Below are 18,686 nucleotides of genomic sequence, written 5' to 3'. Positions count from 1 at the left end.
TAGCATGTTGTTTAACCTCCATGTATTTGTGGTTTTTCTAGACTTTTTTCTTGTGGTTGATTTCTAGTTTCATAGTGTTGTGGTCAGAGAAGATGCGTGGTATGACTTGGATCTTCTTGAATTTGTTGAGGCTGGTTTCGTGGGCTAATATGTGATCTATTCTGGAGAATGTTCTGTGTGCACTTGAAAAGAATGTGTATTCTGCTGTTTTAGGGTGGAATGTTCTGAAAATATCTGTTAAGTCCATCTGTTCCAGTGCGTCATTCAAAGCCATTGTTTTCTTATGAGTTTCTGTTTAGATGATCTGTTGATATAAGTGGGGTGTTAAAGTCCCCTACTATTATTGTATTATTATTGATGAGTTCCTTTATGTTTGTTATTGCCTGTTTTATTTATTTAGGTGCTCCCGTGTTGGGTGCATATTTACAATAGTTGTATCTTTTTGTTGGGTTGTCCCCTTTATTATTATATAACATTCTTCTTTGTCTCTTGTTACAGTCTTTGTTTTAAAGTCTGTTTTGTCCAATACAAGTATGGCTCCTCTGGCTTTCTTTTGATATCCATTTGCATGATAGATGTTTCCACATCCCCTCACTTTCAATCTGCAGGTGTCTTTAGGCCTAAAATGAGTCTCTTGGAGGCAATATATAGATGAGATGGGTCTTGTATTTTTTTTATTCATTCTGACACCCTATGCCTTTTGGTTGGAGCATTTAGTCCATTTATATTCAAAATGATTATTGGTAATATGTATTTACTGCCATTTTATTACTTGTTTTGTGGTTGTTTCTGAAGATTTTCTCTGTTCCTGTCTTGTCTTTCTCTCTCTCATGTTTTTAAGCTAAAAAAATTTTAAAGTTTGTGTCATCATTTAAAGATTTTGTTGAATACCTCTCAAACTTATGTTTATCTACACATTTAAAACTGAAACTAGGGGCACCTGGGTGGAGCAGTCGGTGAAGTGTCCAACTCCTGGTTTTGGGTCAGGTCGTGATCTCAGGGTCATGAGATCAAGCCCCACGTTGGGCTCCGTTCTTGGCACAGACTCTGTGTGAGGTTCTCTCTCCTTCTGCCACTCCCGCTCGTGCTGTCTGTGAAATAAATAAATCTTTAAAAAATTTGAAACTAAATATGGACTCATCCAATAATGCTGCTTCCCCCACACTGAACATTGTAACATGAATATTGTCTCCATTTATTACATGTAATCCTAAGTTATCATGCATAGTGTTCCACCAAATAAAAACACCTTGATTTCTTTAGTTAATTTCCTACCAATAGATACTTAGGCTGTTCGTTTTTAAAAAAAACCTCTGTGGTAAGTTTTGTGATATGTTTTTATGCAAATCTGAGTCTGTTTCTTTAGGGTAAATTCCTAGATGTGGAGGAATTGCTGAGTCAAATGGTATGTCCATTTTAGGGGTTTTAAAATACATCTTACCCAACTTCTCTTGAGAAAAGTAGTACCAGTTTATATTTCCATTAACAATAGAGGAGATGGTTTTCTTTTACTGAGATATGCCTTATAAAGTTGCTTTTGGGGCACCTGGGTGGCTCAGTTGGTTAAGCGACTGCCTTCGGCTCAGGTCATGATCCTGGAGTCCTGGGATCGAGTCCCGCATCGGGCTCCCTGCTCAGCAGGGAGTCTGCTTCTCCCTCTGACCCTCCCCACTCTCATGCTCTATCTCATTCTCTCTCTCAAATAAATAAATAAAATCTTTAAAAAAAATAAAAAAAATTTGCTTTTGGAGGAGATGAAAGAGACTTTTTTTTTTGGTTGAATTGACATAAGGGAAAATGTTAGTCATTTTCATTCTTAAGACCATTATCTCAAACCCAGATATGGATCAGGGACCCAGACAAGCATTTGCTGAACATCTTTTATATTCCCAGGCCTGGGCTATAAACATCATTGCGTTTAGTGTCAGTTTTGAATACCTAGGACAGCAATTGTGTATATGAAATGATCTGTTGGAATAATAGAATAGGAGATACAGAGCTTTATAGTGGGGGGAAATTTTTGTTTTCTTTGCCAGATATTGAACTGTAGCAGTGGTTCTCAAAGTATTGTCCGTGGATCATCTGCATCAGCATCACTGATAAACGAGCATCTGGGTGTGGGCCCAGCAATTTATATTTTAAGAAGATTTTAACCATCAAATGTCTGCTAGATGCTGAAGTTTGAGAACCTCTGAGGTATAAAAATGCAGCAAATGCAAAATAGGTCAACTTGGTTGGGTAAAAGGAGGACTAACTTGTCTTGGTTGCCTGGGACTGTCCTGATTTTAACACTGAAAATGCTGTATCCCAGGAGCTTCCTCAGATTTGGGCAAACAGGGATGGTTGGTCACACTGGTAAAAGAGAGGAGGTTCTCTTTGTTGCAGCCTAAAGGTAATTATGGCAGAAAAAGTACAGAAGAGCCAGAAGAGGAAGTTTCAAGATGGAGGACAGATTTTAGAAGCTGCTTTCTGCTTGTCAGTTCTAGGATGATAGATACAGTGGCAGGAGGTTACCTGTAGGAAGCCAGCAGATGGCTAAGGCATCTTGCTGAATCCCTTGACATGAGTCACAGCTGTTAGTACTTGATACTTTCTGGAAAGGGGAAGGTTGGCATTCACCAAACTACTGCAAGATGCCAAATTGAAAAAAAAAAAGCCACTATTAATCTTAGCAGTGATGACAATGAAATCGCTTTACAGCAGAAAATATAACCAGAAGTGCTTTGTAATTGCAGCAATTTCCATGTCTCAACTGATGGTCTCCTAGATTCTAGAAGAATGGTATCCGGCTTATCTGATTATGAGAACTAAGCCTGAATAAGATGTAACACTTATTTCCTCTTAGAGTGAGCATTCATTCTGGATTTTCCAAAGCAGTTGCAATTAAAACTATTTTTGTCCTTTGTACAATGATAATTTGTTAGCCATGTAAAATTTCAGTTTTGAAAGTATAGTCTGCAAAATTATAAGAAAAATATCTAATTATATGTTACAAGCACAGTATTGAGGAGTGGTGAAGAGAGGAGAATGAGACTAGAGGGCTGATTTATATACATGAGTTAAATATAAGAAGTGCCTTATTTTTCCTAAACCAAGACTTCTGAATTTCTTGGCATATTGGAGTCACCTGAGGTGCTTTTAAAACATACTCATGTTCAAGGCTTCATCCCAGAGATTATGGCTCAGTAGGTCTGGGCAGAGGCTTTGACATGGGTCTACTTTTTAAAAGCTTCCCAAGGGATTCTGATGTACAGTGGGATTGAGAATCTTTATTCTGACCTAAACCAGTAGGTCTCAACTAGCACGTACCAGAATAACCTGGGGGACCTGCTGAAAACTCTGGACCCCACTCCCAGAGTTCCTGACTCAGCAGGTCTGGGGTAGGGCCCAATAATCTGTGTCTCTAACAAGTGTCCAGGTGATGTTGATGCTGCTGGACCATGACCACATACTGAGTGCCATTCTCTTAAACCACTCCTACCTCAAACCTCAACTGATTTCACTGGTCATATCTTTTACTCATTAGTATAGACATGTGTATAGCTACCCCTCTCTCCCAAGACACCTCTAAGCATCTTTACTTAATTTAAAACATATTTCAATGAAAAAAATACACTTTAAAGAGCTTTGGTATCAGTTCACCTTTTTAGATATGACAATACAGAATTTTTTGTTACATCCCTTTTCCTTCACTAGATAGTAGGTTCTTTGAGGACATTTGTATGTTCACAGCTTCCCTGTGTGGGTTGGAACATCATAGGTGCTTAGTAAATGTCAGTGGCCAATGATTATATGTAGAAATGGCATCATCGTAACCAAACCCAACTCTTCCTGGTAGTTGTTACAATGGTATTTAAATATATTAACATCTCCAAAAATAGGGTCCTAAAATATGTTCATTTAGTGAGCTGTAGAACTAGGAGCTGTTATTGCACAGGACAAATAAAATAAGTCAGCAGAAGTAACTACAAGTGAATCTCACCAAGAAGTATAATAATGTTGCTAAGATGATATATCAGCAGTAAGTCCTGAAATGTAGATTGATACAAGGATTAGCTCAGTAATATAAGCATACACTTAAGACTTTTGAAAATAACTGTCATAACATGCACTAGAATAAAGCCATGTTAATACATCAGTAAATCCATGCAAAAGGCTAAACATCCTATTATTTGACAAAACTAATAATACATTGTATTGATACAATCAGCCCCTTAGCAAAAATATCACAAACACCCATAGTGAAAAGAAAACAGACACAGATACACAGTCAGTGGAAAATCCAAGTACATCTCTGGAGAAAGCAGCTATAGCAAGTATGGAAATGGATTGAATTAAAGAGGTCAGCATGTACTTTGGCCTGCACATTCTCTGGCCCATTGGATTCTCCTTTAGAATCCTGCCCCCCCCCCCATCCCCATCACCTTCTTTTGAACTGAACTTTATCATTTGGCCCTGGATGTGCCTCTTCTGCCCCAGAGGCTACTGGAGGGATCCTAACTGAACAAATTCACTACTGCTAGTTTCTTTAAAGAAGTCAAAAGATAGATTGAATTTAAGAATGAACTGCTCCCAAATTTTAGTTGAGTCTGAGTTGTCCTCCATTGTATTAGTATATTTATAAAAGTTTGCTATAGAGAAAGGGAAGACGCAGACAGTCTGGGTTTTAAAGCTTGGCAAGTGAAAGTTGGAGGCCTCCCACTTTGTTAAATCTGACCAAACATGGAAACAACAGGAAAAGATGGTTGAGTCTGACCACAGTTGTCTTAAAGAATTACCATTTGTAAGTGTCAATATAAAAAAAAAAAAATCCCCCAAACTTCCACATAACATAAACCTTTGGAAAGTCATGCTTTCAAAATATTTGCTATATGATAACTTTCCTGAGTCATATGCTTTTATGGGTATGAAACTTAATGTGGCAGTTACATGAAAGCATGCAAAGAATGTAGGGAAAAGAGAATATATTCATCCAGTATTGTTAGGACCAAAGGACTCTGATCTAAACCAGCATTTTATCTGATTTCTCTTTCCACATGTCACAACCATAGAAGGGGAGCATATCCTACTTTATTCCTTGGCAGTAGGGACGCCTGAGTACACAAGGGTGATGGAACTTGCAGGGAGCTGGGCAGGGCTTTTCATCTTGTTAAAATCTGCATTCTGGTTGAGAATCTATTGGGGAAAAAAGTGCCAACCTCAAAACTATACTAGTTCTGCCATAAATGCAAGAGAATGGAATCAACAAAGTCTTTAATCTAGAACAAAAGGAAAAATAACTTGAATAATGGAACATATCTCTGTTCTGGTATTGAGTATGGAAACCTCAGGAAGCAGCACGTTGGTGATACCAATAGTAACGTGTAATGTTTTCGATTTCGGCTAATGCCGTATACTCATAATCATAGGTAATGCTTAACCCTGATTATACTTTCAAGTTTCACAAGGTGCAGATTCCATTCACTCAACAGATATTTATTGAGTGATTATCACATGCCAGATAATGCAGCAGAAGCATAGTGAAAATAAAAATCCCTTTTGTTATGGAGCTTGCTTTCTAGTTGGGGGAAAGACAGACAATAATTTATACAGAGCAAATACAGTGTAGAGTGTCATAGATGATGGTATTATGGTGGGATATAAAGCAGGAAACGGGGTAGGATAATGCCTATTTCCTTTAAAAAGCACTAGGGAAGGCTTGAAGGAGAAGTTGACATTTGAGTAAATATCTGAAGCAAGCTATGCAGATAGTAGTGGAAAGAAAGTTCCAGCATTGGGAGAGAGGAGTGGGGAGAAAGGGAAATTATTAATGTTGTTCATGTCTCTTCATACAGTATGAATTTGCTATCCCTGAGTATATATTTTTGTTTTCATGGGTCTGAGCTATGGGATAATGGGCTAATTTTGTTTTTTTCTCTTCATTTGTCTAAAGAACCTAACTAGTGCAATTTTCCGGTAACAAAATGGATACTGAAACCCAAACATATCGAGGCATTTAAGTTTTCTTGGAAAGCGGTTGCTACAGTTAAGATACAACTTTGTGACTTCAGAGGTCAAATAGTTGAACCTGCCTGAGTTAATCGCCCACTGAATATGGTCGGTTCTGTCCTAAACAAAAATCCCTCGAGGTTAGTCAGTTATTCGCTGATGCGGGAGTTGTGGGGAAACTCCAGCAAAAAGGGAAGGTTTGACTCCAGTAGAAAGCCGAAAACAGGCCTTAGTGGTTTTCCAGGGTGCAGATCTGAAAAAGAGAAATTTTTACTAACAAACAATGAGGTTATTACAATATATAGATAAGAATATTTTCTTTTGTTAGAATTTTAAATTTTTTTTTAGATTTTTTTATTTATTTGAGAGAGAGAGACAGAGATAGCGAGAGAGAGCACAAGTGGGGAGGAGAGGGGGAAGCAGGCTTCCTGCCGAGCAGGGAGCCCGATGTGAGACTCGATCCCAGGACCCTGGGATCATGACCTGAGCTGAAGGCAGACGCTTAACGGACTGAGCCACCCAAGCACCCTCTTTTGTCAGAACTTTAGTCTTTTGAGTTATATATCCACAACTTGTATTTTTGCTTGAAATAGGAATGAAATTTGCTGGTGTTGACAAATGTGAGAGCAAAATGCTATTATGTAAGCTTAGTGAACTGTAAACAGTTTTTGTATAACCTTTAGAAGAATTTCCTATAATATATACACATTTATTTCTTTTTTTCAAGATTTTATTTATTTGGTAGAGAGAGAGAGAGAACATGCACAGAGGGAGAGGGAGAAGCAGACTCCCCGCTAAGCAGAGAGCTGGACGCAGGGCTCGATCCCAGGACCCTGAGATCATGACCTAAGCTGAAGGCAGACACTTAACCAACTGAGCCACACAGGTGCCCCGATACACATTTATTTCTCAGAGTTAATTTTCATTACACGAGTTGATTACCTTTGACTAGTTAAAATTTACAACATTACGTCTATGTCCAAAATCCCTTTAATCAGTCATCACCTCCTAGTTCCCGTTAGCTCCAAGAAGCAGCCACTCTAATCCCTTTGATACATATTTTACAGACCTTTTCTGTGCATTTGTGTTCATGTACTACACAGATATGCTACTTATTTAAAAAACAGAAATGGTGTTTATCTGTATCTGTGCCTTGCTTTATTCCAACAACGTGTCTTGGGAGATTTTTTCATGCTAGAATATTAAGACCTACCTCTTTCTTTTCATTTGCTGCAGAGCAGTCCATAGTATGGTTATGCCATAATTAAGTCATTTTTCTCCTTCTGGACATCTGGTTTGCGGCACACTTTTCTCAATTGTAGCGATGCAGCAATGAACATATTTAGCCATGACTCCGCAGTACACATGAATGAGTGTCTGGGCAGCGGCTCTTTTTTTTTTTTTTTAAAGAATTTTTTAGGGGTGCCTGGGTGGCTCAGTCGTTAAGCGTCTGCCTACAGCTCAGATCATGATCCCAGGGTCCTGGGATCGAGCCCACATCGGGCTCCCTGCTCCGCGGGAAGCCTGCTTCTCCCTCTCCCTCTGCCCCTGCTTGTGTTCCCTCTCTCACTGTGTGTGTCTCTCTTTCTCTGTCAAATAAATAAATAAAATCTTTAAAAAAAAATTAAAGAATTTATTTGTTCATTTGAGACAGAGAGAGAGCAGGAGCAGTGGGGAGAGGCAGAGGAAGAGGGAGAAGCAGACTCCCCACTGAGCAGGGAGCCTGACATGGGGCTCGATCCCAGGATCTGGAGATCATGACCTGAGCCCCAGGCAGACGCTTAACCATCTGAGCCACCCAGGCGCCCCTGGGCAGCGGCTTTTGAAGTGTGGCTCTTAGACCAGCAGCTTCAGCATCACAAGGGAACTTGTTAAAGACACAAATTCTTAGCCTCCTCTCCGTACATACTAACTCAGAAACTCTTAGGGTGGGGCCGGCAATCTGTTCCAATAAGCCCTCTAGGTCATTCTGATGCCTGATAAAATTTGAGGACCACTGGCAGGAATATATATGCGTTCATATACACGTAGATGCCCACATGTACATATATAGTTAGTTCTGCTATAACGCGACATACATGTTCCTAAACATCACTGTGTTATGCAAAATTGTGCAGTAAAAGCCACAGGCTTATGGGATAAATGGGGTTTGGGACACAACAATCAAAAACATTATCAATGACACATGAAAACAAAAGCCAGGAGCCTAATAAAAATGATAGCACAGGGGTGCCTAGGTGGCTCAGTTGGTTAAGCATCCGACTCTTGATTTCGGCTCAGGTCATGATCTCAGGGTCGTGAGATCGTGAGATAAAGCCCCGCATCAGGCTCTGCACTCAGCGGGGAGTCTGCTTCGCTCCCTCTTCCTCTCCCTCTGCCCCTCCCCCTGCTCACACCATCGCTTGCTCGCTCTCTCTCTAAAAAACATCTTTGAAAAAAATGATAGCACAGTCTTACACATGTTAAATGAGTAAATACATAAATACTACAGTAAATATGGCATTTTCCCCTGGAAAGGCCTGAGGTTTGTTGAAGTGGGTGTTGGAGGACTTGCAGCTTGTGAGTTACTGTGTCGTGGTTGAAGGAGGGTGATCTGAAGTTGCAAGGAAAATTTTAACACCAGGTGTGGGTGTCTGTGGCTTCTAATGCGTGTGGCAAACTGAGGTAACCAACTGGTCCATGTTGGGATGTGTGAGTTTTGTGTATTTCTGTGTGGCTCAGTTCATTTGGTGCATTTTTTGCTTTCACTTAGCATTTCTTGAGGACGAAATTAAACATAAGCAAACATGAAGTTGGAATTATGCCCCAATTTTTTCCCCAGTGTATCAATCACCTTAGAGCAAATTTGCCTTTTAAATATAAGTGTTATAGCAGAACTGACTGTATGTAGCTATACATATGTTTAACATATGTTATGCAGAAAAGGACCACATACACGACTGAATGCTGGTTTTTCACTTAATATTTTTTTCCACTTAATATCTTTTAGATATTTTTTCCATGTCAGCACATAGTTACTCATTTTTTAGAAGTGGCATTTAAAGCATTAAGAGATGACTAAATTGCTCATCAAAAGGCTTACAACAAACAGTTTACGCTCAAACCAACATGCTTCCTATACCCTGGCCAGTATTACCTATTACCAAATTGACTAATTTTTTTACCAATCTAATAGTTACATTTTTTTCCTTCCTCTCCCTCCCTCTCTCCTCTCCTATGTATATCTCTATGTATGCATAATGTGTCCATATGTAACACGTAATATGGATGCAGGCACATGTGTGTGTACATGCACACATTTACATTGTGAGGATGCCTCCCATAAATATACTGATAGGAAAAGGAGCTTTAAAAAAAAGAGCTTTAAAAGTATGAAACTGGTGACGCAGTGCTGAGATGGGGGGGAAAAGGAAATACAATGGATTTGCAAACAAAACAAAATAAGAAAAGCCTATTAAAAAGGGAGAGAAGAGAAAATAATTCCCTTTCTGTTTAATTATTTTTTAACTTCTACCTTTGCTGAATACAACTTATCCACTTCCTGAGATACGATCCTGCAGCTTACACTGTGAAGCCATTCACTTCAGCAAAACAGCCCTAAGGGCATCAGATTCTTGTGTTGAGCAGTGGAGGGTTCCATGGCCCCGACAGGCTGAGCAGACACAGCTGACCCGAGGCGTGCGATGGCTGTGGCCTTCGAGTCTGGGGCCCCTGACAGCAAAAGCCGCAGAAACGGAGGCACATGCAGGTGTCAGATGTCTTCCTGTAAAGAGGTTGGCAGTGGACAGAAATGCTTCCAGCTGGGCATGGTACCAAGCAGGAGCGCCGTAATGATTTCATAATTAGATCCCTTTGGTTCATGATCATTGTTCTTATTGGGAAATATTGCTTTTTGATGATTTGTTGTCTGAGACGAGACTTTCACATAAACACTGTGATTTGCATATATATGTAATATATATTTGCATATATCTCTCCAAGTTCGAATGACTTACTAAAAGTAATCACCAAAAAAGGATGGAATATTGATGTAAAGATGCAAAAAAAATCTCAGGCAATTTTGAAAACGATGAAGATTAATATGATGTTGCCCCTTCAAAGTCATGCGTTTTCCTCTCTATGAAAGTAGCAGGAAGAGAGAGAACTCCTAGCTAGATCCATCTCTGTTTTGCAGTGAGGTTTTTGTACCTTGAAATCTCAAACTGATATGAATAAAATACAAAGAATAGGTATATGGAATTAACATTTCACTTCTAAACTAAGAACTTGCTTTCTTGTCCTCACTTCTCCTCCCAGTGTCGTAGTATCCTCTCATGGCCGGGGGTAGACAGAATGTGGAGAGGGAGAGAAGGAAGGGAAAACATTTTAACTCCTAGAAGAGCTTTCAGTCTCACGGGGGCTAGAGCGGTGGCTGGAGCAGGCAAGGACATTGCAGAAGGGGGTGCTTGCTCCCCCCCCCTTTGTTTTGTCTTCTGTTACTATTCTTTACATTCCCAATTGTTATGACTTACTAACGCAGCTCTCAGAATCCGCCCAGGGTGCCAGATTTAGTGGTGAGTTGCAATACCAAAGCAAAGCATTTCTCCTGCTCATCTGCACAAAACCAGCTGCTTAATTTGTATGGCCCAGTGGCAGATGAAAATAGTTCAGAAAGCCAGAAAAAGTGCAGTTAAAGGTGCTCAGGTATGCAGCTTTGTCCTGCCTCCCGTGGCCTTTCTTTCTCTAGACTTGTCAGTTTTTTATTTGCTGTTTAATGTCATTGTTAAGTTGTAGGAAAAATAAACATTTTCAGTCATCAGCATAAGTTTATGGTTCATCTTCATATTGTGTAATGTCAGTTTTAAATGAAAATATAAGACCTTTGACTTACCTGTGGAATCACCAACATTATACAGTTTGTATTTTGTAGCTTATACATGCATAGGTATTTTGTTCTTACCAGGCCAGTGGAAACGCTGCACAAAACTAACCCAGCGGCTTTTGTTATTTCTTAATACATGTACATTCTACTCACACTGTCTACCTCTGGCTTATTGATGAGTAAGGGAGGACTGAAAGGAAAAGGAACTGTGGGTTGCCCTGTCTTTCCCCTTCCTCCTATGTAATTTTCAGTGTATGTGGTTGTTTAATACAGAGAAGTAACACAAGTAGGAAAGGATATAACAGGGTTCCTTGGTCATTCTTGTTTCTCAGAATGCCACTGCCTTTTTTTGGGTGATCAAAGCAAATCCTGGTTCCAATGGAAAGGGCCTTCTTGGGGCTGCCGGAGGCCCCTTCTACTCAGTCCTAGATGTCACATGCTTCCCTTGTACTCACTTTGAGTCTCACTGAATTCCCGCACATTGTGGGTCTAGTGGAGTTCTGTGTTCGTAGGAAGTATCAAGAATGCTGCATGCAAATGGGGCACCTGGTGGGGGGAGGGCTTTGACTGCATAGGTTGCGTATCCGTGTAGCTGGCCCTCTCTGTATCAGGGAAAGCTGCTGGACAGCCAGAAGCCTCCTGCACGTGCTGTATAAAGGAGCCCAGTTCACAGCAGGCTGGACAATGCCAATAGCATATTCATGCAAAGTGGTTTCCTTGAAACTCATGTGATGCACTTATTTCAAACTCCATTGAATTAATATCGTTTTAGAAACAGTTGAATCTCTTAGAATACTCCCAGCTCCACGAAGAGGACCTTTCAGATGGACCTTTGAAACTTCCAGGCTAAAGCTTGAACCAAGTACTCCTCATCGAATCAATCTCTGTATCCCTTACAGTTTTGTTTGTCTTTCTCCCAGGGTTTCCAGCAGGAGAGCTCCAGAAGCCCTTTTTTTGGGGAACAGAATATCCTCGGTAAGTAAATGAGTGAAGAAACCAGTTATTGACGAGTAGGGGAGAACATGCTGCTTTGGCAGAGAATAGAATATAAAGTCACAAAAATCAAAACAAAACAGAACAAAAAAAACAAAGCCAGTGGTTGTTTAGCACAAGAAGGGCATGGAACCTGGTGTGGGCCAGTCCCGCTTTCATTATTTTAGGTATTTGTCTTCCTATTCTTTTTACCAGGATGTATGACTGGACAGGAGAGACAACTTCTACACATGGAGCTTTCATTTTTATGCATTTATTCACTTGTGCATTGACTCATAGTACAAATATTTGGACCTTGAAGGATTGTTGGGATTTGAGTTGATGGTATTGGGTCAGACACCATGGAAAAAATGGAAGAAATAATGTGAGAAGAGGAAAGAAAAATGTGTATAGAATAGCAAAGATTTTAGTTTGGCTGGTTCAAGTCATATATGAAGGGAAGTAGTGGAAGAGACATCTAGAAAAGAAGTTTGATATTGGATATTGGAGGGCTCTGAGTGCTGGGTAAGGAGCCTGGACATTAACAAGCAATAGAACATATAGAAGTTTTTGAACAAGTAAAGATAATCAAATTTGTCTTTAGAAATATAAGCTGGGTAGTAATATAATAGGTCAAAAATTGATAGTCTCTGGAGTTAGAGATATTAAAGGTCATTAATACCAACAGACTGTAGACTTAAGTAATTCAGAATTTACACATATAGTGGGAATTCTGATAATATTCATTGTTGGTAATATCACCACTTTTATTGTGTGCCTTTGTTTGCTCTGGTTCTTTAATATACAGAAAATTTAGTCTTGCTTTTAGAAGTTTAGTGTCTTGTGTTTTGGTTTAGATAAATGACAATTTAAATATTTTGTAGGTTAAAAACATATGGGATCACATACATATAAAAGTAAGAGAAATATGGTGGCAGTATTTTGATTTGGACTTCTCCAAAAGCAGACCCTATGACAAGGAATCGAGTTCAAGGAGTTCTTATGGGAGGTGACAGCAGAAAACACCAGCAGGGAAATGGAGACGTGAGACAGGGAGGGAAGGAAGCCAATAAATTGTGTTGCATGAGTTTCCTGTGGCTACCATAATTATCACAAACTTAGTGGCTTAAAACAACATGAATTTATTAGCTTATGGTTCTTTTTTTTTTTTTTAAAGATTTTATTTATTTATTTGAGAGAGAGAATGAGATAGAGCATGAGAGTGGGGAGGGTCAGAGGGAGAAGCAGACTCCCCGCTGAACAGGGAGCCCGATGCTGGACTCGATCCAGGGACTCCAGGATCATGACCTGAGCCGAAGGCAGTCGCTTAACCAACTGAGCCACCCAGGCGCCCTTAGCTTATGGTTCTTTAGGTCAGAAGTCCAACCTGGGTCTCACTGGGGTAAACACAAGATGTTGGTACAGCTGCATTCCTTTCTGGAAGCTCTAGGGAGGAATCTGTTTCCTTGCCTTTTCTAGCTTCTAGAGTTGGCCCACATTCCTTGGCTCATGACCCCTTCCTCCATCTTCCAAACTAGCAAAGTTGCATTTCTCTGACCATAGATCCATAGTCACATCTCCTTCTGACTCTCCTCTTCTGCCTTCTCCTCCACTTTGAAGGACCCTTGTGATTATATTGGGTGCACCCAGATAATCCAGGATAATCTCCCTATTTTAAGCTCAGCTGATTAGCAACCTTAATTCCCCTTTGCTGTGTAATAACATCACATATCATGACTTCTGGGTATTAGCATGTGGACATCTTTTGGGGGCCGTTATTCTACCTACCACATATGTGTTTCAAAGCCTGTTATCACTGTGAGCAACTGGGGCTCAGTCCTGCTGGGGAACTGTAGAACATGCTTCAGCGTAATCCCACCTCAGGGGCAAGGTTGCTGGGGTGTTGATCATCCAACTCCCCTTCCCTCATTGATTTGAGGGCTGCCACCTGCTGTATTAACTCTCTGGCGTTGCCCAGTCTCGGCCACGAGGGCTCTGGTAGCCAGAAAAAGTCCTCAGGCAACTAGTTTCAGGTGTTGGCAGTTGGAAGCTGTTGTATTGGTGTGCTCAAAAATGGTGAGTGCTGAGGGGACCAGGAGCAGGCATCAGTAAAGCTTACCTTAGGGAAGCGCTCCATTAGCATAAATGAAAATTCTTGGTTTGCATTAACCAAATCCCTTACTATCATCCCAGGCCTCAGCTGCATAGTTTTTTATTAGTGCTCAGATATTTGGAATTGATTTTTCCCTATTATTCAAATTAAAAACTTACACATATTTCTATAAAAATAAAGGTCTAGGCTAAATATTCTCTAAATTTCCTTCAAACTAAAAATGTCCTAGAATTCTTTGATTCTGCTTATCTTTAGCAGTTTATCTGAGCTTCTGTTATTGTGGTTATATACCTAGAGACTTGGAAATAGTCTGGTTAGGTTTTGAAGTTACTGATTCAGTGAATTTGTTTATTGGGTCCATGAACATGATTTTCTGATCTAAAAGTCAAAATCATAGAAACCTAGGAAATAATATTAGTATCTGTGAGTTTAGCTTTAGGCTGAGCCATATTTGATACTTGAGTAGGAGAGAGATTTGTATTTTTTTCCTAGAGTTCTATGTCCTCACTGAAGCCTTCCATCCTCTATTACGATATCTGCTCAATGAATAATTATTAAGCATCTTTTGGGTACTTGGTGTTGGAAAGATGGAGATGCTGGAGACATGGGAATCACAGTCCGGTCAGCTGGCTTCCCATACATCTGTTTTGGATAGCTAGCCTCCAGACCCAGCAAGTGGGTATCCATTATGTTCACACTGGTCAACTTAGTCTTTCCCTGAATGTTGGGTCTAGTTCTGGGGACCTCAACAAGCTAAATTGTTTCTAGAGGAAAGATTCAGGATTGTAAGTAGCCTAAGACAACACCCCAAAGTGTGTGTTCCATGAAGTAGTAATAGAGGTAAGTCACCCTCCCTTTTTTTTTTTTTTTTAAAGATTTTATTTATTTATTTGACAGAGAGAGACACAGCGAGAGAGGGAACACAAGCAGGGGGAGTGGGAGACAGAGAAGCAGGCTTCCCGCAGAGCAGGGAGCCCGATGCGGGGCTCGATCCCAGGACCCTGGGATCATGACCTGAGCCGAAGGCAGACGCCCAACGACTGAGCCACCCAGGCGCCCCCACCCTCCCTTTTTTTTTTTTTGAAGAATTACAATATTCAGCAGCATAAGAATTTCCAAGAAGTTCTGTAAGAAAGAAACCTATTTAAATGTGTTTAACCCAGAGGTTCCTAAGCTCCCCCTTTGCCTTTGTTTTGGGAAACGCTGGTCTAGAATTCATGGCTGAAGAAGAACAATTTAAAGAACTTGAGGACACTTGAAGGGGAACCTTGTAAGTGTCTTCACATTTTTGAAGGAGAGTTAAGGTGGCAGACAATTTACTGTATTCAGGGGGGTCAGAGGGTATTTAGCTAGAGACTATACGAGACCAATAGATAGAAGACGTAGGAGAGAGATTGCGGATCAGTGTTAGGGAGAGCTGTTTTATTTAGAACCACCTGAAGAGGGACCAGTCCCCCTCATGAGCTCCTGGTTATTAGAAATCCCAGGAGAAGTCCTATGACTATTGGAATGGGTTTTTGTGGAGGAGGCCCATGCCTCTGCCAAGGAGTCGAAGTAGATAACCTGAAAGCTGCTTTCAAATCGGAGATTTTGATGAGTTTCTGATTCAGGCACAGAGTAGCCCTTACTTGATGACAGTGTGAGATCATGGTTGCTGCACAGCGGCCTGGCCGTCCTCTTGTTGACAGCAGAATACAGGGCACACGTTAAACCCATGGGGTGGGTAGTAAGAACACGAGAGAAACTGAGTAGGTGGAAAAATGGTCATTTTTTCCATTTTATTTTTGGAAGACTCGATTTTTCTCTGCAGCAGTCTTCTTGTTTCTGGCCAGCCGGCCCCATTTTAAAAGGCATTTGAGTTTATTTATTTTTATGGCATGCTCATTTAATAATGTCCATTGATGAAATGGAAGATGGGACTTCAGCATTCTGAAACATTATCATTGGAAGGCTCAGTCATATAAAATTACTTTTTCTTGTCTCCCGTCCAAAGGATCACGATTATGTGACTGAGAATTGAAACTTACAGTGATTCAGTCATTTTCTGAATTCTTTATTACCCTTCGCAAATAGGAAGCTCATCAGAGCAGTCCCTCTTAAGGGACATTGATTGCAGAGCAGTTCCTATAAGCTTCCATTGTTCATCCCTTAAGCCCGTCCAGTCACCAGCATTGACCAGGGGTTATAGAGGCCTGAGTACTGTGCTCAAGGCTGAGAGGCATGAAAAACCGCAAGGTTACAGGCTGCATAGTGTAGAGCCTGCTGCAGAAACTAGCACTATGTAAAATTACAAGTTTGTCCCACACTGCCATGGGAGCTCCATGATTGAAATGCATAATTTTACTCTTACTTTCGTAATGAAGGTTTGCAATGATGTAAAAACAGTAGGAAGCGTTTTTTCAAATGCAAATTACCTTGCAGGAAAGAAATAACAAAGGAAAGAATTGCCACCAAGGGGAAAAATTAAATCTTATAGCACTTCCTTGGGTATGGTTGAGACAAACAATTAGCATGTTAAGGATCATTATGTCCTGTAATAACATGTTGCCTCAAAAATTTTTTGTTCTTTCCACTTACGGGTCCTTTCCATTTGCCAGGTGATTTTGATGTCGCTTGTCAGGAGCCAACTGCGAAATATTTTTAGCATAATTGCAAATCTCAGGAAGAATCCTCATAACAAGGATTTTAAATCGTCTTTAATCCTCATCCACATGTTAAATCACTAAAATAAGTTACATGTAGACCTGTCACTTGTGTGAAATGGTAAAGTTAATTAACCGATGAGTTAAATCACTGCGACTTTCTTACTGTGTCCTAGTTACAGAAAAATAGCAGTGACCAAGTAGATAAGGGTTTGGCCTTCATGGAACTTGTAGTTGGGAGAGAAGGTCCCAGACCCACACACACATCCAGAAGCCTCCTTATGGATTTCTTCATTTATCATTAACATACTGTTTCAGTTATGTATTGCTACCTAACCAGCACTCAAGCACTTCCAAACCACCACTATTGGCTCACGATTCTGCAGTTTCCAACTCTGGTTAAGGCTTCACGATCCTTGCCATTCACTCATGACCTTGTCTGTCACAGAAGCAAGGGAACGTGACTCCCTTTGAAAGCAGTGATCCCTTTGAATCTCTGCTCTGTTCCTTTTTTTATGATTGCATTTGGGGAATAACTTCTAAGTCTAGAGTGATTTTTCAACAGGTTCTCAGATAAAAAAATAAATGGTATGTTTACTGACAGGATCTTTTCAAAGCCTGCTGCTGCTTTATGTGTTCATGGATACAAACTAGCTGGAGCAGATACAGAATCATAGAAACCTTAGGGCTGGAAGGGACTTTAGAAACCATCTCTTTCGTATCCCTAATGTCGTACAGGGTCATAGTTTTCTTTATGCATTTCAGTGAGAAGGGTGTGTTTAGATTTTTTTTTTTTTATAATTTTGTGGGTATGGTTATTAAGTTGTTATTGTGGTTACTAGAAAACAGATTATCTTGGCTTTCATTGAAAAAAATCAAAGGATTATGCTCTGAGATTAATGCTTGTAATTTTCTCCAAATTATATATTTGTACCATAGATCTCTGAGTTATGGAGCTATAGGAGTAATTGTTGGACATGAATTTACACATGGATTTGATAATAATGGTAAGTACCGGGTTCGTTGTATGAGCTGCTGCTTTTTATGATAATGTTGATGATACGGATGTTAATTGTTGCTATTATCTTTGCATAGTGGCATCATCATAGACTGAAGATTATCCAAAGCAGTATGATTGCTGATTGAAAACTTCCCCCCATGTCTTGCTGTGATAGCTTGCCATAAATAAGTAATTGTTCCCGTTGGTGATGAGATAGCATGAAAAAAAAAAAAAAGACCTTGTAATTTCAATGAAGTTAACTTTGCATTTAGATCAGGCTTGCTGTAGCTGCCACGATAGTTCCAGGAACTGCTTCATAGCTTCTCCCCTTTGTCATTTCTTTATTCACCATCTTGAGATGCTCTCCTTGGAGGTGTGAGCTCTGCTGCTAAGATGATTATACGTGCTGCCAAGTTAGGACTCAGCCAGTTAGGACTCTGGAGCTTGGCTGCCTGATCCCTTTATACTATTGCAAAGATTATGCAATGCTTAAGCTCTGTTTTTCTCTATGCTGGCATATATTCAGAATTTTGTTAAAAGGCTTTGCTTTTCTAATAATGTATAATATAGAAGAATGTGCTATGTATCCTGATGATATTTAAGCACAAGAGCAGAATATGACATAAACTGAAATTAGCGCCCTTTGAGAGTCGTCATCATTTTTGATTGGCACTCCTTTCTCCTTTACCTTTGAGCATTATTGGAAATCCACATGAAATCTCTAAAATTTATGAATTAGCAGCAAATTACAATCATATGCACATCTGCACAATGATTTACAGGCAGATTCAAGGACCTGGCTGGCACAAGGCAACACTGTGTAGGAGGACCTTTTTTTCTTCCATGTCGGTGGTGTCTCCAACATCCTTTCCTGGATGCCTACCCCAGGGCCAGAGACTCTTGGTTCTTCTCCTTCTGGACAGTTCTTCCTGTGCTCCCACCAGCGCTTCCTGAATCACCTAGGGTTTCTGCTCCTCTGATTTCTCCCCTCCCTATTAAAAATGTAGCTGCCTTATAGTCATCTCAATCTCCAGAGCTACACTTTCTGTCTTTGCATGTTCGCTTTATCTAAGAGGAGAGTCTTAGCTAAGAAACATAACCCAGTAGTCA

At 40.2% G+C, this 18,686-nt stretch overlaps 1 protein-coding gene across 1 annotated transcript in view; it reads left to right on the top strand.

Moving 5' to 3' along the window:
- The window catches only part of PHEX (phosphate regulating endopeptidase X-linked), a 205,375-nt gene that overhangs the window by 165,658 nt on the left and 21,031 nt on the right, over positions 1 to 18,686 (top strand). Inside the window, exons 17-18 of the mRNA XM_081807971.1 lie at positions 11,770 to 11,824; positions 17,516 to 17,583. Coding sequence (XP_081664097.1) covers positions 11,770 to 11,824; positions 17,516 to 17,583 — 123 coding nt within the window. The remainder of the gene's footprint in view (positions 1 to 11,769; positions 11,825 to 17,515; positions 17,584 to 18,686) is intronic.

Source organism: Leptonychotes weddellii, chromosome X (genome assembly GCF_054177405.1).
Source record: "Leptonychotes weddellii isolate Sample4059 chromosome X, ASM5417740v2, whole genome shotgun sequence".
Taxonomy (NCBI): Eukaryota; Metazoa; Chordata; class Mammalia; order Carnivora; family Phocidae; genus Leptonychotes; species Leptonychotes weddellii.
The sequence above is the reverse complement of the archived record's forward strand: the minus strand, read 5'-3'. Positions and strand labels throughout refer to the sequence as shown.